Source organism: Alexandromys fortis, unplaced genomic scaffold (assembly GCF_014885135.2).
Source record: "Alexandromys fortis isolate MF-2015 unplaced genomic scaffold, M_Fortis_MF-2015_v1.1 scaffold_39, whole genome shotgun sequence".
Taxonomy (NCBI): Eukaryota; Metazoa; Chordata; class Mammalia; order Rodentia; family Cricetidae; genus Alexandromys; species Alexandromys fortis.
This window is the reverse complement of record NW_026067918.1, coordinates 2444629-2464592: the sequence shown is the minus strand read 5'-3', so window position 1 is coordinate 2464592 and position 19964 is coordinate 2444629. Positions and strand designations below refer to the sequence as shown.

Genomic DNA, 19964 nt, shown 5'->3' with positions numbered 1-19964 from the left:
GATTTTGATCGGAATGGGAGTTTTTGGGCAGCTGTACCCCTCCTTAGACAAACTGGGAGTCCTAGACTACTTGGTGGTCCCCTGCTCCGAGGCGGTTGCTATATTGAATTTAGTGTTACACAATTGGCATAACATACTATAGTCCAGAACTCTGAATTCAAGTGATTCTCAGCTCCTTGGTAGTTGTGACTATAGGTGTGTGTTTCTGCTCCTGGCTTCAATATGAATCTGTAGTTATATTTTTTAATGCGAAGAAAATAATACAAAATTAAGTACAGACACATAGAAGGAAAGCTAGGGTGCTCTTGTGTCTTCAACAGAAGTCATTACTATTTATTCCTATGATCGACAGGGATGCCTTTAGTCTCTTGCACATGAGCCACGAGTCTCTCCAAGGTGTGCTGGTGCAGGCTTTGCTGTAGGATTTTAAAGCTAAAGCCCTGAAAATAGCCTTGGAATTAAGTTTAAAAATCCAGTTTCAGTTATAGCCTCCCCTTTCCAATTTTAGGTCAGGGAATTTGTTTATTATCGAGCACAAAGTTCAAATATTTCTCTGATGTGAAATATAAATATGCATAGACAAGTGCCTTTAGATCCTCTGGTGACTTCAAAAATTAATTCTCCAATTTTGTATGGGACAGTTGATGCTATATTTTATTCAGATTGAAAAAGTGCCCACCCCAAACCCCACATCTCTCCCTTCCCTCCCTCCCTCCATCACTGCCTCCTTCCCTTGAGACAGGTTCTCATGAAGTCCAGGCTGGCCTCAAACTACTGTAGTCAGGGATGACTTTGAACTTCTGACCGCCCCCCTCAAGTACTAGGACTATAATGTATAATCCTGTCCAGTTTATGCAGTTCTGGGTTGGAATCTAGGGCCCTGTGCATGGTAGTGAAAGGTCTCTACTAACAAAGCCATAGCCCATCCCCATTGAAGACCTTTCTACTCATTTTTGTGTAATGGTACAGCTTACTTTATGCTTCAGAAACATAGGGTCTGTCTTCTAATGTACTATAATATCTAAAATCATGCTTTTAAAAACACCTTTAGTGTCTGGGAAGTAGAGCTCAGTGATAGAGCCCAATACCCAGTGTGTCCAAAGCTCAAGATTTGATCCCTCATACTGGAAAAAGTACCCTCCCCATAAAGATCTCCCNCCCCCCCCCCTCCCGCCCTCCGCCCCTCCCTCCCCCCTCCCTTCCTCCCCTCATGTATGTCTCTGTGTGTGTGTGTGTGTGTGTGTGTGTGTGTGTGTGTGTGTGTGTGTGTGTATGTGCTTGTCTTTTTTATGGGAGATTGAATGTCATTAGCCTGCTGGTAATTTTAAGTTTGCTGCTTTTCCTGATGTTGCCTAGCCTTCCTGTTGCTGTCATTCCAGGGATGTTCATGGAACACCGGGGACTAAGGGGCCAGGAGGAGTTCCTTTACAGGACCAGCATTTGGCTTTGGCCATCCTGCTGGAGTTGGCTGTCCAGAGAGGCACCCTTAGGTGAGTGGTCTGAGGCTCAAGGCATCTCAGGAGATGGTTGTGTGTCTAGACACCTGCTGTGATGTGAATTCCACTTATTTGTGGCTATAGCAAATTTGTGGTGTGCTATAGCTAGACCTTCATGCCAGGGCCCCATGTTTATTCTTCTGCTAGTCTGCTCTGCTATCTTTATTTCTTTTTAGGCTAATCTATCTAGTTGTCTAGAACTCCTTTGTAAGATGTTTCCTCTAAACAACTGTTGATTTCATCTTTCTGAAATAGGTTTTCTTCATTTATTGATTTAAGATTCTTGAAGTTTCATGTAGAAAGTACTACTCAAATGTCTTAGCTGTTTTCATATCAATAGATGGAAAATGTCTTTTGCTAAATTCTTGGCATTGACTCAGTGATTTAACTGCCAAGAATTATTTCCATGATATTATTTTAGCATCTTCTCACATCATTGTCCTTCTATAATTCTAATTATATGTTTAGTTTTGATGTGGTATGACAAACAGTAACTTTTTTAGAGAGTAAATATCCTTCCTTTTCAGCCAAATGTTGTCTGCCATCCTGTTGTTGCTTCAGCTGTGGGACAGTGGGGCACAGGAAACTGACAATGAGCGTTCTGCCCAAGGCACCAGTGCCCCTCTTCTGCCACTGCTGCAGAGGTTTCAGAGCATCATCTGCAGTAAGGACATGCCACATGCAGAAGGGGATATGCACGTGAGTGTCACCTGGGGCTTGTGTTTAGGTGGCCCTTTCTTATTCTGTCTGTATTGAAGAACTAGTTGTATTATACGTAAGCCAGAGTGTACATCTATGGGAATAGATGCCTTTCAGGTGTGTTTGCTTACTGGCGATAGCAGCAGGTGAGATGAGGCAGGTATAGAAGATCAGATGCACCATATTCACAAGGTAGAGTGCCATGGCTACTATACAGATTCTTTTATAGTATATAAAGAAGGCTTTCAGATTTGTACTTGTGAAGAGAAATATGGTTTGGCATGGATCCATTGATCTTTTAGGTTTCTGCCTACTGCCTGCCATACTGACTTACAGGCTTCTCTGCTGAGTCAGCTGAGGTGATCTCTGTGTGTTCCCAGCAGCTGCTTGAATGTTTTGGGAGGTGAATTTTAGATGCGGTGTTAGGCTGTTTTGTGTTATGTAAACAAATTCCCTAGGACTGTGCTCTTTACAAGTACATGTTGAGCCTTTATCTTTTCTGTAAAGTTAGGCGTTCTGTTATCACTTTGGCCTAATTTACATGTGAACAATCTTAGGTGATAATAAGACTTTGTTTTTGCAAGAATTAGAAATATGATGTTAATTGTAAATAAAACAAGGCTTTAGTAGACTAGACAGCCAGGCCAGGTAGTAAAGGCCTGTAATCCTAGCTACTTGGGAGGCTGAGGCAGGAGGATCAAAGATTTAATGTTAGCCCAGGCAGCTTCGTGTTTCAAATGGGTGGGGTGAGGATTGTTGAAGACTCTTAGAGTACTTCTAACATGCTCATCGCTCTAGAAAAGTTAAACAAAATCTCTCTCTAATGGCAATATTTATATCAAAGTGAGGGGTTTTGTTGTGTTTTGTTTTTAGTTTCCAAAGGCATGTTGAAGTACTGTGTTATGTTTCAGCGAGCTTGCTCTGTGTCCCAATACTTTAAAAAAAGCATGTATGTGTCTGTGTGGTTGTGTGTGTCTTTCTCCATCTTCACTTTGTATGGATACCAGATGTCAGTTTGGGGTTTTGTTCCTCAGGAGTCACCCACCTTATTTTTTTTGAGACAGGGTTTCTCACTTGCCTAGAATTCCCCAGGTAGTTCAGACTGGCCAGTGAACCTATCTTAACCTTCCTTGCTCAGGGATTATAGGTGCATAGCACTATGTTTGATATTTGACATGGATCCTGGGAATTGAAGTCAGGTCTTCAGTGCTGAGGACAGAGTTGTTTTCCTAGTCCTCTTGTTAGGGTTTGAGGGCAGTGTTCCGATAGGGTAGTTTGGCTTGATAAACAGTCCATATGGTGTCTACGCATGTGTGGTATAAAAAGTATATAGATTATAAAGTCAGTACTGTGTGTTTTTATATGCCATGTATAGAATGTGTAAATATTTAGTGTAGCTGTATGACCAGCATTGTAGTTTGATGGCTAAAATATAAGCTCTATTGGAAACGCATAACTAAATACCAACAGCGATTAGAGTTTGATGGTGGTATTTCTCTTCCTCTGTTTCTGAGTATGTTTTTCTCTTAATCTAGCTTTTGTCTGGCCCTCTGAGCCCCAATGAGAGCTTCCTGAGGTACCTTACCCTTCCACAAGACAATGAACTTGCCATTGATTTGCGGCAAACTGCAGTTGTTGTCATGGCCCATTTAGACCGGCTGGCTACACCCTGTATGCCTCCTCTGTGCAGCTCTCCCACCTCTCATAAGGTATGTGCAAGGGCAGGGCTTCTTGTTGTGTAATGAAGATGACTTGGACCTTAAGTGCACTGGACAAGTTTCTTTTTTTGTTGTGTGATTAAAGAAACAAACAAATCTGTCACAGGCAACCTAAAGGAGAAAGGGTGGATTGTTCTAGCTCACGACTGGAGTATATATGGCAGCAGGAGCTCGAAGCAGCTGGTCCCATTGTACTCGCAGCAGCATGTGAGCGAGAGCAGTGAATGCTGACCAGTGGTTAGCTTGCTGTTTCCATGTATAGTCCATTGCCCACAGTTACGGTGAGGCTTCCCACAGCACTTACCCAGATAATCCCCTCCAGGCGTGGCAAGAGGCTCTCCTCCCAGGCCATTCCAGATTCTGCCAGCTTGATAATTAACACTATTAACCATCACAAACACTGAGCCATAACCAGCTTAGTGTTCTTTGCATGTGGTAGGGTTAGGAGCTCTTGTCGATTTTCATTCTGTGTATGTGCCAGATTTGTTCGTTGGTTACTTCTTTCCCTCCCTCCCTCCCTCCCTCCCTCCCTCCCTCCCTCCCTCCCTCCCTTTTTTTTTTTTTTCCAAGACAGAGTTTCTCTGTGTAGCCCTGGACGTCTTGGAACTCAATATGTAGACCAGGCTGGTCCTGACCTCACAGAGATCTGCCTGCTCTGCCTCCCAAAGCTGGGATTAAGGGTGTGGCTACAAGCACCCAGCTGAAATTTGATTTTTCTGCTAATGGTGGTTGGAATGTTTAAATGTGTCTATAGTTCAAAGTGTTGGTCAGTGCTCTGAGTGGGCAATGTAGTCCTAGGGCTTGCAGAAATGAAGAAGACAGAAAAACATTCAGAAATGCTTGGACCAAGTAAGCCATGCTTACTTAGGTAGAGGGCACTTACAGCCCTGAAACTGGCCTCGATTTTGTAGGAGGAGAGGTTAAATATTCTTAGTGGGAGTTCTCTGCAGGGGAGCAGTCTCCAACTGAAACCATCTGGGAGGGAGGAGGAAGCTGCAGGAATGCTTTCTGCTTGCATTGTTGTCTTAGTTAGGGTTTCCATTGCTGCTGTGAAACACCACAACTAAAAAGCAAATTGGGGAGGACAGGGTTCACTCCACTTACACATCAGCGTGCTGCTCATCACTGAAGGAAGCCAGGACAGGAACTCTAACAGACCAGGATCGCTGAGGCAGGAGCTGATGTAGAGGCCATGGAGGATGCTGCTTACTGGTTTGCCTCCCATGGCTTCCTCAGCCTACCTTCTTATAGAACCCAGGGCCACCAGCCCAGGGATAGCATCACCCACCATGGGCTGGGCCCTCCCCATTGCTCTCTAAATAAGAAAAAATGCCTTGCAGTTAGATCTCAAGGAAGCATTTTCTCAACTGAGGCGCCTTCCTCTGATGACTCTAGCTTGTGTCAAGTTGACACACAAAACCAGCCAGTATAACTGTCAACAGTGATTCTGTTGTTGGGGGAGGCTTTTCCATTTTCCTTAGTCTGACCTTGGAAGGCATTTTTATTCTCATGAATCTGAGGCATTTGGGTCCTTGACATGACTGTGCTCATGCTAATAGCATACTCATCCAGGATGTTATCCATTCCCTACAAGTACACAGGGCCTAGTGGCCGAATTAGGGGCCCTAGGGATGACAACAAGCTTCCTGCCATCGAGAGGGAAGTGCCAGAGATCTTCTTTTATTTCAGTGCTGGGAATCAAACCCATGGCCCTGCTCACTCTGACCACATATGCTATCACCGAAGTGCTTAGTGTATAGTGCTGGTTATAATGTAATAACATTGCAGTCATATTTTATGTAAAATGTCTAAATAATGGTAATGGTGGTAGTGATCAGCCTGTGTGACAAGAATTTGGCGTGTGCCTGCCCATCACAATGTTCCACTTTTTGTATCCTGGAGAAAACAAATATTTGGGATGACATCGTTCTTGTCAAGATTATACAGAGTAATTAATCCTGGCTTTCAACCCAAGTTTCTTTAGCTTTTTATTTGGAATACAAACAAGAGCTCATTAAAAGGAAAAAACAAACAAACAAAAAAATAACCCAAAATAACAAAAAGTTCCATAAACTGGGTGGTGGTGGCGGCGGCGACACACACCTTTAATCCCAGCACTCAGGAGGCAGAGGCAGGTAGATCTCTGAATTTGAAACATACCTGGTCTACATAGCAAATTCCAAGACAGGCAGGGCAATACAGAGATATCCTGTCTTGAAAAAACAAAACAAAAAACCCAAATCAAACCAACCAAAAACCAAGACAATAGAACATACTGTGAATCACAGCCACATGGTCGAGTCCGGATGGCGTGTGGCAGTGCATTTTGTTTCTTCCCCTGACTTCCATATGCCCAGCATCCCACTGCTTGATCTCACTTTGCTATCTGGGTCTGCAACTTTTCACTTTCTCTGGAATGAATGCATCAGTGGTTGCATGTTATGTGATTCTTTAGCTTCCTCATCATTTTTTCCTTTGACTTTTCTTCTCACCAAGAAGATATATTGGATTCTTTCTGTATTGGTAAATAGAAATAGTTTCTTAATTTTTAAAGACTTTTTATAAATATGTTGAGCTCTATCCATCTTCATTTTCTTTCTTTCCTCTTCCTCCAGTTCCTCCTATTGTTATTATTACTGTTATTTTGAGACAGCATCTTACTATGTAGCCCTAGCTGACCCGGAACTCCATGTTTATGAGGCTGGCCTTGGATTCACAGAGCTTGTTTATCCTTGTCTCTTGCATGCTGTGAGGGATGCATGTGCTACCATGCCTGGCAATGGGTCTTTTTCTTAATAAGTCCCCTTAAAATGGACTCCTGAGTTAGTGACAGAATTTTGCTATCCAAATGCTACTGCAGTAGCTGATTCTGTTGCATGTTCCTGTTTATCCTGAGTATGCATGCATATGTGTCTTTGCAGTACATGGTGAGGTGACTCAGCGTGGGCTCCTTCTCTTCAGGCTGTTCCTAGGTAGCTTCATTCTCTCACCCCCACCAGTAAAGACATTTGCTCCCAGCTTTATGCCTGAGGTTTTGATTTTCTGCCTGTTTTGACACAAACATAACCTGATATAATTTGATCATTGAAAAATATGTTGAAAGTCCAGCTTTTGAATGATACTTTTGAAATGAAATATAAACAAAACTGGGAGCTTACCTTTTAGCTGTGCTAATATGAGATATTCTGAGTTATTTTGATGTTCTTAATTGGTCTATTTACTTTTTTGTTTTTCCTTCCGTAGTATCTCAATATTAGTTCTGCGTATTCTCTTACTCTAAGAAACATTTATATGTGTTCTTTTTTTTTTTTTTTCCCAGGGATCATTGCAGGAGGTCATAGGTTGGGGGTTAATAGGATGGAAATACTATGCCAATGTGATTGGTCCAATCCAGTGTGAAGGCCTTGCCAGTCTGGGGGTAATGCAGGTGGCCTGTGCGGAAAAGCGTTTCTTGATCCTGTCCCGAAATGGCCGTGTGTACACACAGGCTTATAACAGTGACATGCTGGTAGGTGCTGAGTGTGGTGTGATGCATGCCTTCTTCAGTGGTGGGCCTGCTGTAGATGCCACATGGTGTCGTGGTCCCGGTTGCAGGTGTCTGTGCATTGTACATTATAGTCATAGTCATGTTAGATGGTCCCCGTTGTGGTGGGCGTTAACAGGGATCAAGAATGCCACCCAGTAATTCCCATTGCTAATCACAGTTGCTTTGTAAACCAGTGTTCATGTGTAAGGCAGCCGACAAAATAAGAACAGGTTCTGATGAGGTTCTGATCATGGGTGCTCTCGTTTAAGGGAAGTCCTTGAGCTGTGTGTCCATTTTCACAGCAGCACTTGCCATTCATGGACCACGTGGAGAATTCTTACTACTTGGAGCTCTAGAGGGTCCCAGTCTGTCAGGTTGAATGGGGAGAGTTGCTCTGTTCGCATTGCCCATGACCACCTGTTCTTTCTGATTTTTACCTTTCTAGGCTCCACAACTGGTCCAGGGGCTTGCCTCCAGAAACATTGTGAAAATTGCTGCCCATTCTGATGGTCACCACTATCTGGCTTTGGCTGCCACAGGGGAGGTGTACTCCTGGGGCTGTGGGGATGGCGGAAGGCTGGGCCATGGAGACACTGTGTATGTACAGCTGTTTTAGAAACTGCTATGTTCACTAGGGAATCCATATTCACAATGGAATGGAAAATGTCAGGAGTGATTTCCTGCTGGCTTCTAGGATAAGGGGGGAGACATAACACGATGTGTCCATTTTCTTTCTTTTCTTTTTCTTTTACCTCAAAACAGGGTCTCGTTATGTAGCTCTGGCTGTCCTGGAACTCACTGTGTAGACCAGGCTGGCCTTGAACTCACAGAGATCTGCTTGCCTCTGCCTCTGTCTCCCAAGTGCTGAAAATCAAAGGCGTAGGCCACTTCCTGGCATGTGTCCATTCTTGATGACTGACTCCTTGGGAATTGCCACAAATGGCGAGTGCGCTCTTTGCCAGCTTTAGTAGTGACTAGCAACTGTACCCTCCATCTTGTTTTCTAAATTAAAGAAACCCCACATTGCCATGTTATTCACACTGGGCCATGTCTCCTGCTGGTAGTACCTGCAGAACCATGACGTGTTCTTAGAGACCAGTTTCACCTTACTGGGCGGAAGCTTTCAGTTACCATGGAAGAATAGAAGTAGAACAAAAAAATAGATACTGTAAATGCTTAGGGCTAAAAATTGAGAGATCTGGCAGTTCCCACAGATCTTGTATGGTGCTGTTACAGGTGGAGCCTGTTGGGGAGATCTTGACACCCGGTAGCTGTGCTGTTTCCGGGGCAAGCTTGCTTCATGAGGTCAGAGTATGAGAGGGAGCAGGCAGGTCAAGTTAGAAACATCTCAACCCTGACTGTCTATGTGTCGGAGGAGGAGAGACTGGAAGGTTTCTGACTTATTTATACTGTGGGAGTGGAAATGGAGACATCGCTACCTAGAATATTCTCTGGGAAGAATCTCAGTGTTCAAGAAAAGTAGGGATATATGTGGCATGTTATTTTAGAGTTCAGAAATGATCCCAGAGGTACAGCGTAAGATATTGAGGAGCAATGAAGCAAAACTAGTGAAAAAGGAGTTTGGAAGGGCTATTGTTTGCAGACTGCATGGCAGGATTGTCCTGGGTCATCAGAGGTACCAAGGGCAGTATAATATACCTTGGAGGTATTTATAATATACTACTATTGATGTATTTCCTAAGGAAATTAGGATTACCTGAGATTAGAATGAATAACTTCCCTTGGTCTCGGAGTTCAGGGAAGGAAAAAATGATCAGTGCAAAAGGCAGGAATCAGAGAAAGCTGTGGGAAGAGTTTCAGCTTGAGCTGAAGAAGAAAGGAAGGGTTGTACTCAGTAGTGATTGGCTTTCCCCAGCCGTGCCCATTCTTGTATGTAGTCACAAAGTGAGCAAAGCATGTCTTTAAAAGTGTTGTTTAGCCGGGCGTTGGTGGCGCACGCCTTTAATCCCAGCACTCAGGAGGCAGAGGCAGGCGATCTTTGTGAGTTCGAGACCAGCCTGGTCTACAGAGCTAGTTCCAGGACAGGCTCCAAAGCCACAGTGAAACCCTGTCTCAAAAAACCAAAAAAAAAAAAAAAAAAAAGTTGTTTATCTAGGATGTATAACGTAGGTTATAAACATGAGTTTTGTTAATTAGATTTTTATTTTTAATTCTAAAAATTTTGCTATCCTTATTTTCTCAAACTTTTTAATCTGTAAAATAAAAAATTCCACTTTATTAGTAAGATTTGCTCACTTCTTTCTGTCTACATTCCTCTCTCTCTCTCTCTCTCTCTCTCTCTCTCTTACACACACACACACACACACACACACACACGAATGAATACACATGCGTGCATGCATATGTGCACACACACCAGATTGACTTTTGGGTAAGTTTTGACAAATTCATGCAGTGTATCCACCGCCACAGTCAAGAGAGAAGGTGTTACTGTTGGTCCTGGGCTTGTCTTTGGACCCTTTGCAGTTACTCCCTGATTTCCTACTCTAGCCCCTGCCAACATTTCGCCTTGCTCTCTGTTCAGATTGTTTTGTCTTTTCTAGAACTCAGCCTGGACCTTCACTTTCAGTCATATTTACAATAGAGCCATGTTGTTGGGTGTGTCCGCAGTTTATTGCTTTGCTGATGATGAGCTGTAGTTGGGGACATTAGGAGTAGAACTGCTGTATAGTTCATTCTGTGAGTCTTCAACAGATACTGTTGCTGGATCCAGCTTAGGAGGTGGTGATGTTCTGTGTTTGAGATAGAAAAGCAAAAGAGCGTCATGCTCTGATCACCTATTTGCTGTTTCCACCCTTAAGAAATGCCTACAATGTCATTTCTTACCTTCCTTCCCACAGGCCCCTGGAGGAGCCCAAGGTGATCTCGGCTTTCTCAGGAAAGCAGGCCGGGAAGCATGTGGTGCACATAGCGTGTGGGAGTACTTACAGCGCAGCCATCACTGCTGAGGGGGAGCTGTACACCTGGGGCCGTGGGAACTATGGCCGCTTGGGCCATGGTATGTCTACTGTACATGAGCACAGCCATGGGGTAGAGGGAGGTTGCTTCTGCTGAGAGGGATGGAGAATGACAGTTGTATCTCTCTCAAGGCTCCAGTGAAGATGAGGCCATTCCAATGCTAGTGGCTGGACTTAAAGGACTAAAGGTCATCGATGTTGCGTGTGGGAGTGGGGATGCTCAAACCCTGGCCGTGACTGAGAATGGTATGTAGAACTTGTACTGCCCTGGGCAGTTACTTAGGGATGTTGGTGGCTGTTACCTGGGTGAGTGAGTTTGGGAGTTGTATGGCCTTCCTGAGGCTGCCCTCCTTGTTATCATCTTTTAGGTTGGTGAGTGTATTGATTACTTTCTGTTGCTGTCTTAAAACCAAGGCAACTTGTAGTAGGAAAAGTTTATTACTTTATTTTATTACATTTTTTGGTTCTTCGAGACAGGGTTTCTCTGTGAAGTACCAGCTGTCCTAGAACTTGCTCTATAGACCAGGCTGGCCTTGAACTCACAGAGATCCCTTTGCCTCTGCCTCTCAAGTGCTGTGATTTAAGGCATGCACCACCAACACCCAGCATGGAAGTTTATTTTGACTTACATTTCCATAGGATGAAAGTCTATTATTGTTGGGGGAAGGCAGCTTGTTTGTCCTGGCTGCTCAGAACCAAAATAATCACACAGAAACTATTATTTAAAACACTGCTTGGCCCATTAGCTCTAGCTTCTTATTGGCTAACTCTTTACATCTTAATTTAACCCATCTTTATTAATCTATGCATCACCATGAGGTTGTGGCCTGCCAGCAAAGTTTTAGTGTATCTCTCTCCTGTGGAGGCTCCATGGCTTCTTTCTGACTCCTCCCTTTTTCCCCAGCATTCAGTTTAGTTTTCCCCACTCAGTTCTGTTCCCCTTAGGCCCAAATGAGTTCCTTTATTAACCAATGGCAATCACAGCATATAGAGGGACATCCCACATCACATTGTGACTGGGAGGCATAGCAGCAGGCAGCAAAGCATCTGGAGCAGGAACCTCAAAGATCATATCTTGGATGTTAGCACAAAGCAGAGAGAACAAACTGGAAGCAGGTGAAGCTTTCTGTACTGGAATCCGCCCCCAGTGGCACACGCCCTTCTTCCAGCAAGGCTGTGCCACCTAAGCCTTCTCAAGACAGCAATGGCAGCCTTGGAAAGCAGGGGTTCAAGCCCAAGATTATGGGGAACGTTTCTCGTCTGAAGTGAGGGTGTCCGTGGCTTCGGCTCAGAGGCCCAGGAATTTCCCAGGATTTGGGTTTTTGAAAGCAGATGGCTGACTAGGGGCTCCCACTTTTCCTAGTGGGTATTTTATCTTATTTTTTTGACTAAAAATTACAGCTAAATAGAATACTTGACATTCTGTATTGTCTCATTATTAATATATCCCCAACATTTAGCTAGCTTTGCTTCATTATAGCCAATCTTTCATAGTCATTGTACAGTCTGCATTCTGTGAAATTGTTATTATTATTTTTATTTTTGGTTTCTTGAGATGGGGTTTTTCTGTGTAGCCCTGGCTGGCCCAGAGCTAGCTCCATAGACCAGGCTGATCCCCTGGAACTGGAGTTGAGGATGGCCATGTGTGCTCTGCAGGAGCATCAAGTGTTGTGCACCACTGTGCAGGCTCTCGAGCCTTCGTTTGCAGTTTTCAGTTGCTAATACATCAACCTGAAATAGAAGTGAGATTACATTTGGTCAGTAACCTGTGTAGGATTGACTGAATTATGTGTTCATGGTTTATATTATTTTCATTCATTTGAAACTTCCATTGTGATGTGCTGTGGTCTTTAATTAAATGTATTTGTATTTTCTAGGCCAAGTGTGGTCTTGGGGAGATGGCGACTATGGGAAGTTGGGGAGAGGAGGAAGTGATGGCTGCAAAACCCCAAAGTTGATTGAAAAACTTCAAGACTTAGATGTCATCAAAGTTCGCTGTGGAAGTCAGTTTTCTATTGCTTTGACCAAAGATGGCCAAGTTTATTCGTGGGGAAAAGGTGACAATCAGAGGCTTGGGCATGGAACAGAGGAACATGTCCGTTATCCCAAACTCCTGGAAGGCTTGCAAGGTGATTGCGCGTGTAACACTAAAGCCCTTATAGATGTCTAGCCAATGGGCTGTCATCGGAAATGCTCACTGACATCTTGAGAGAGATAAATAATGCCAAATGACTTATCTGTTCTAATAGTGGCCTAAAATTATTCTCATCAAATTAATTTTTAATTCATTTAGTTTGAGACTCATTGTGCTGCAGGGTCACAAATAGGCTTGGTTCCTCCTTGGTCTGAAATTGTCCTTGGTGAGTGAGCTGTACATGCGTGGCTACAAAACTGTGTGTTGTGAGTCCAGGGCCTTCTGCAGTGTGTGCTCACTGTAGCATAGACGTGGACCATCTTGAGAGAGCCCTACACGGTCTCAGGCACTCTTGCTAGGAATGGCATGTTTGGAGATGGTGCCTTTAAAACCATGGCATTTAGATCATATGAGGGACTGTTTTATGATTTTTGGGAGCCAAATCACTGTTCAGGATAGTATATTAGGAGGGACTTCTTTTATAAAGGGAGAATCTTTCTTTTCTGTAATATTTGACCTGTATAATTTAGGTGCTCTCCTTCCTATCCTAAGGGGGAGCTGGTGAAATACAGATGAGTTGAGAGCGGTGAGGTCAGTGAGTCAGGCAAGGTCAGTACATGTATGTCTGCTGGGCCCTGTTGTCTTTTATTTAGTTCAGAGGGGCGGGGGCAGCCTTTCTTAAAAAGGGCCAGTTTATAAATTTGCTACGGGAGCAGCCTGCCGTGTCCTCCATAAGCCTTTTTCAGAAATGCAGGATTTGGCTTGCATTTTGTTTCAGAGTCTAGTTTAGTGATTCCTACACTAATTTATTTTCCTTTCTCTTGTTTCTGTTTCTTTTTTGAGAGGGTTTAGAAATAGGATTTTTATGTCAGCGTTTTACTCATCAGTTTTGTTTTACAGCATTTTAATACCTTGTCTCTAGGAGTCTTCTGAGCGCTTCTAAAATAAGTTGTAGAATAGCAGATTCACCCTGCTATGCAGCTCTACTGGAATTCAGTTTGCCTCTTATTTTCCTTTTCCTCCGTTAAAACAGAAAATATCCTTTGCCAATTATTTGCTAGAAGTAATTTAATATATTACTATAGTAATATATTAGCATATATATATATTTATATACATAAATATATAGCAAATAACTATAGTAATATTTAAATTACTGTTGCTGTTAACTTACAGTAGTTCAGAACTTATTAGGCAACAGGGTTTTTTTTTTTTAATTTGGAAAGTTTAAAATTTTTTTTATGTATGTGGGCATTTGCCCTGAATGTGTGTATGTGTATAATGTGCATGCAGTGCCCTCCGAGGCGTTGAAATTTCTAGAAGTGAAATTTCAGGTGGTTGTGAGCCACCCTGTGGATGCTGGAAACTGAAACTAGGTCTTTTGGAAGAGCAGCCAGTGTTGTTAACTGTTGAGCCATCTCTCTAGTCCAGATAACAATATTTTTTAGCTGATTTCATTGACATTATGTTGAAACACACTTTGTGTTGATTATGTCACTTACAAGTAAAGGCATGATGCTTTTCTAATAGTAATTAAATAGAAAAATTTTTAAATCATGTGACTTTGAGAAAGAGCAGTCTTCCTTTTAAGAAAAGTTTCTTAGTGAAGAATATGTTTTGCATTGCCACATCTAGGGGGATTGGAGACAAATAACTAAAAACATTATTGTCCCACCAACATAGTTAGATGTCTAAGTTTGTGGGACTCGTGAGGTGGCGCAGCCAGTAAAGGCACTTGCCGTGAAAGTCTAGTGATCCCTGGAACCCACACAAAGGCAGAGGAAGAGAACCAACCTTCACAAACTCACCCTCTGACCTCCATTTATGTGCTGTGGCATTCCCTCTCCAGCCCTGCAATCAGTCAGTCAACAAAGTCATTAATTATGAGAATGTTTTGGTGGCCAAGTGTGTTTAGAAACATTTCCTCAGGAAACCTATCTCTTAAAGGAGCCAAAGGAACTCTAAGTATTGTCTCTCATCCTACCTGAAATTCTTGAACAGTCCAGATGAATAAGGGATTGAGCTTAATCTTGTTATCTTCCTAGTTAATTTCAGAGGCATGTCTTTTGATTGTGTGTGTGTGTGTGTCTTATCCTGTATGAGTAAGACTAGGGATATGAACTTAAAAAAATCATACTCTTTTTGAATAAAATGCTGAATAAGGAACAGAAGAAAGAATTTTCATACTGCAGCATAAGTGTATTTGTGTGCTATGTTCTTAACAAATCATAGTTGATGAAATATGACATGTGCTTAATAGCTTAGTCAAATCAAGTAAATTGATTCTCATATTAAATGAATGTGTTACCTGTAAGAAGTCAATACTGAATGCATCTGCCCTGCAGCTGTGAGTAGCTGTCCTTAGAACTAAAGTCATAGGCTTGACACTGTCACTGTGCCCATCTTTTCCCTAGGGAAGAAGGTGATCGATGTGGCTGCAGGCTCTACCCATTGCCTTGCTCTGACAGAAGACAGTGAGGTACACAGCTGGGGGAGCAATGATCAGTGCCAGCACTTTGACACTTTGCGTGTGACCAAGCCAGAGCCTACTGCACTACCAGGACTGGACACCAAACACATAGTTGGAATTGCCTGTGGGCCTGCCCAGGTACTCACTGCATAGTTAGGTTGGGTTTTGTACAATTTTGTTTTCCAAATGTTCACTTCTAGATTGTAGAAATACCAGCTTTTGTGTGTCGTCCTCTGTCCCGCAGTTGTTCCAAACTGCATATGACTTCATTACTTTACTGTAGGTCTTTCAGCGGTTTCTTCTGTAACACTAACAGTGTATGCTCCCTCCCCTTCTCTATCCCTCCCTCTACTTCTGGTTCTTCTTTAGTGGATATGGGTTGTTCCTTTTTTTAAAAAGTATTCTATGGATGCTGAGATTTGTTGAAATTGTTTTTTTTCTCAGATTATGTAAGTTGATGTGGTTTTCCTTTTGGAAAATAATGGTTTTCAGATTTTGACTAATTCTGCATTACTGGCATAACCGTTGCTCATGTTTGATCATTTTCATATTTCTAGGTTTACTTGCTAATGTTGTATTATTTATGTGTGTGTTCACAGTCATCAGGGTTATTTACATGCATACTTTCTTCTTACTTGATTTCTGTCAGGGTAAAGCTGGCATCATGGAAAGGGTTGGGGCATGTTCCCCATGTTTCCTAAAAGAGATGGTGTACAGTGCTATTTCTCCTTTAATGTCTGTGAATTCATCTGAGCTGAGAAATATAACTAGAAATGCAATTTCACAAGACATTCAATTTCGTTAATAGATAAGAATTCATGGCTTCTGTTTTATGGGTAGGTTTTTCTGGTGCTGGCACTCGGGAATCATTCCATTCTGTTACAGCTGTCCTATAAGGTTTTTTTTTGGTTTGTTTGTTTCGTTTTTTTTTTTTTTTTGTGTTTTTTAATTCTCTATTTGAATCCAAGCCACTTGGTTACTAATAATTCGTATGATTTTTGTTTGTCAGCCCCCACCTTCCCCTTGAAGTTTAATTTTGTTGATCTTTTTAAATAATTATTTTTCACTTCATTTATTAACCTCTTAATTTTTTTTTTTGTTTGTTTTTAAGTGTCTTGCTATTTCATCTTTTTAAAGTGTCTTTCACTTCAGCTTGCTTTGGGCAAGCTATGTTCATTTTTATTTAAAGTGGAATCCTGGATTATTGGGTTTAGTCCTTTTTTGTCTCTAAGCATTTGATGCTATAAATTTTCCTCTAAATAGTGCTTTGTGTTTGCTTACAAACTCTATACATTTTTAAAAGATTTATTTATGTATGTATATAGTATTCTGTGTGCACACATGCCTGCATGCTAGCAAAGGGCATCAGATTTCATTGCAGTTGGTTGTAAGCTGCCTTGTGGTCACTGGGCTCACTGGGAATTGAACTCAGAACCTCTGGAAGAACGGCCAGTACTCTTAACCTCTGAGTCATCTCTCTAGCTCCCAGACTGAATGCATTTTACTGTTTCTGGGTGAGTGGTTCTCTAAATGTCAGTTAGGACAGTATACTGATGGTTTATGTCAGTTTGCTCTTAGGTAGGTTGTGTATACACACCTACGTCATCTACTTAGAGCTGCTGTGGTCCCAGCATAAGTGGGTTGACTACTCGCTCCCATCCATTAGTATGGAGGAGTAATCTTGTGGTGAGAACAGTTTGAATAAAGCTTTTCACAGTTTAATTGTAGATATGAGATGGGACAGTGAAACAGGAGAGGAATTTGGAAACAGTATGTGAGCTGGACAGCCATGAAACTGGGGACATAGAGGGATAAATAAGTTATAACTCAGGCGTTTCATCATGCTTTGTGGTCAGTCTCTCCAGTAGAACAGACCATCGATGAACGTAGAGATTTCATGTTAGGTTCATTCTTTTCTTGCACAGAGCTTTGCGTGGTCATCTTGTTCTGAGTGGTCCATTGGCCTTCGTGTCCCCTTTGTGGTGGACATCTGCTCAATGACTTTTGAGCAGCTGGATCTCCTACTGCGTCAAGTAAGTGAGGGAATGGATGGCACCGCTGACTGGCCCCCGCCACAGGAGAAAGAGTGCATGGCCGTGGCAGCGCTGAATCTTCTGCGACTTCAGGTGTTACTCTTTGCTACCTTCCTGCCCCTTTATCAGTGCTTAGGGATTAATTCTTAATTGAGAGCGTGGGTTGCAGTGCGTTAGGCAAACTGGTAATGAAATGTTTAAGATATTTTAAAATATGGTGTTGATGGAGAAATGTCTATAAGGCTTAAAATACTTGATCTGCTTCTGTTTCTCCTGGAAGTCAGGTAAGAGCATTGCTGTTAACGCACTGTCTTACATTCACTACATCCACTGGGGTAGAGTATTGTGGAGGAATGCACTGTGGGAGAGTGGTGAGAGAGAGGTAAACCCCAGCTGAGGGACCAGAGTCACTGTGAAAATGGTGTGCAGTGAGCTGGGCTCCCTGTCTCAGTACCCTGACCGTGAAGAATGGCTGTGGACATCATCCCGCCTCTATCTGTCTCTCTTCTTCCTCCTGTAGCGTGATCCTACACTGGCCTTTCTGGTATAGTAGATCCAAGGAGTACTCTTATTTTTTTTCAGTTGGAAAGAGGGCATTTTCTTTCTTGTTTTGTGTTTTGAGACAGGTTTCTCTGTGTAACAGCCCTATCTGTCCTGGAACTAGTTCTTGTAGAGCAGACTGGCCGCAGACTCACAGAGATCTGCCTGCCTCTGCCTCCCTAGTGCTGGGATTAAAGGCGTGTACCACCACTGCTTGGTTAAAGAGGGCATTTTCAATTACAGTTTTAGGATACAGTCTGATTTTGAAATTTTTTTGTTTTTAAATTATGTGTATATGTGTTTGTGTGTGTGTGTATGTATGCATGTGCATGAGAATGCTAACTTTAGGAAATGGTCTGATTTTATGCATTCTAAAACAGTAACATAAAGTATGCTAGGGTTGGTGATACATTTTCTAACTTTCCTCTAATAGCGTTTTTAAAGAGGCCATACTCAAAATGTACTCTTTTGTTTCCTCCAATACCCAGCTGACTCTCTCATCATTGCTTATATGCTGTCTTCCAGGTTCAGCTCCTTTCCTCAGATTCCTTCTTCATAAAGGTTTTGTTGTTGTTGTTGCTTTGTTTTTTCTCTGCCCTTTAGGGCATGAGAGATGTAAAGTCTGAAAAAAAAAAGTTTGCTCACTTTAGTTTTTGAAGATAATTTATTAAGGTTCAGCTTTTTAAGTTAAAGCACCCCCACCCCCATCTCAGACAGAACCTAGGGCTGCACACATTCTAGGCAAGTGCTTTGCTACTGAGCAGGGCCCTGGCCCCAGGTCATCTCCATTTTCATTGGCACCTAGAGTCGATCTGCTGAAAAGAGGTCCCAGTTTGGATAAGTCTTCCATTGCTGCACCTGATGCTTTGTAGCTAACATGTGTTTCTCTTTGGTAGCTTTCCAGCTGTTCTGTCCAGGTGGAGGTTTTCTTGATGTAGCTGGAGGTTATGGATGTTACTTCGCCTGAGATTTTGTGGTTTCATTACATTTGAAATTGCTCTCTGCTTTTAATCTGCTCCACTAGAGAATGCCTAGTAGATTGTTGGACTTCCTTCTGTTGTCCTGCCTATCATGACTTCTTTGCTAGTTTTAAATGTCTTTGTCTCTTTTGCTGTTCATTTCTAAATCTTCTTGTTCTAAGTGGTTTACTTAGTTCTTCAGTTCAGAAATTGTTCCCTGAGCTCAATAGACCCTGTTTTTGAATTACCCATTTATTTAACCATTATTTACTTGGAGTATTTTTACAAGATGCTGACTCAAATACATTTCCCCAGTGCCAGTGCAGCTGAGCTGCTTTGTATACAAACAAAAAAGTACGAGTATTACTTAGGGCAGAAGGGGAACAAGGGAGCTTGCCTGGCTCTGCGTGACTCCATCTTAAGAGTTTAGTTCTTGTAGCTTTTTCCATTTCTAGAATTTGTTCTGTTTTGAAGCCTTTGCTTTAGTCACAATATTTTTGTCTTCTGGCTTCTGTTCCTTATTTTTTTAAGGTTTATTTTTATTAAATGTGTTTATGTATATTTGTGTGTGTGTGTGTGTGTGTGTGTGTGTGTATGGGGGTGTTCATGTAGTCAAGAAGAGGGCATCAGATTCCTTGGAGTTGGAATTACAGGTTGCTGGAGCCTGCGATGTGGGTGCTGGGAATGAAACTGTCCTTTGTAAGTAACTGCTCTTAACTGCTGAGCAATGGTTCCAGCCCCAACCTTGATAAAACACTTTAATTTACACTTATTTGTGTATCCATATGTAGGTCAGAGGGTAACTTGGGGAAGTCTGTTCTCTTCCTACCATGTAGGTTCTAGGGACTGAATTCCAGTCCGTACGGTTGCTGGGAAGAGCGCTTATTTGCTGCACAGTCACTGGAGAAGACTTTACATACGCCTCTCGCTTTCCTTTCCTTGTTTCAGTTGCTACCCTGTCTTGGGGCATGCTTTTCTTTGACAAAGATTTTCCCTCATGTTAGTTTGTTGCAGATAAAATGCCTTGTTCATTTTGCTAGTGAGGTCACCATCAGTGAGTGTTTGACAATGGCTATCTTTGGTTTAAGCTGGCAAAGAGACCTTAGAAGACAGTTTTGTTTTTGCCTCTGTTGTGTTGTAGGGTTTTACAGGCGGTAGCGGGTTCAGGTGCTCATTTTGGCAGACTTCTAGGGATAGCTCAGGTTTAGTGGGTGGTTGTGAGGACCTTGGGGGAGCATTCTTTGTTCATTGGAAGGTCCCTGTCTTTTGAAACCAGAACCTTTGACACCCTTAGGTCTTCCGTTATGTTCTATAGTTTGGCTGTCTAGTTTTAAACCACCCTTAGCCCCAGGCATTTCTCTGTTGGGTACAGATTGGGGGTTGCCTTGGCGGTTGCTGCTTCTACATTTCG

At 42.5% G+C, this 19964-nt stretch overlaps 1 protein-coding gene across 1 annotated transcript in view; it reads left to right on the top strand.

Annotated features, from left to right (window-relative positions):
• The window catches only part of Herc2 (HECT and RLD domain containing E3 ubiquitin protein ligase 2), a 145747-nt gene that overhangs the window by 16776 nt on the left and 109007 nt on the right, over positions 1 to 19964 (top strand). The window contains exons 8-17 of the mRNA XM_050140027.1: positions 1380 to 1490; positions 2024 to 2195; positions 3731 to 3904; positions 7233 to 7421; positions 7885 to 8036; positions 10301 to 10458; positions 10550 to 10663; positions 12295 to 12546; positions 14966 to 15159; positions 16947 to 17147. Coding sequence (XP_049995984.1) covers positions 1380 to 1490; positions 2024 to 2195; positions 3731 to 3904; positions 7233 to 7421; positions 7885 to 8036; positions 10301 to 10458; positions 10550 to 10663; positions 12295 to 12546; positions 14966 to 15159; positions 16947 to 17147 — 1717 coding nt within the window. The remainder of the gene's footprint in view (positions 1 to 1379; positions 1491 to 2023; positions 2196 to 3730; positions 3905 to 7232; positions 7422 to 7884; positions 8037 to 10300; positions 10459 to 10549; positions 10664 to 12294; positions 12547 to 14965; positions 15160 to 16946; positions 17148 to 19964) is intronic.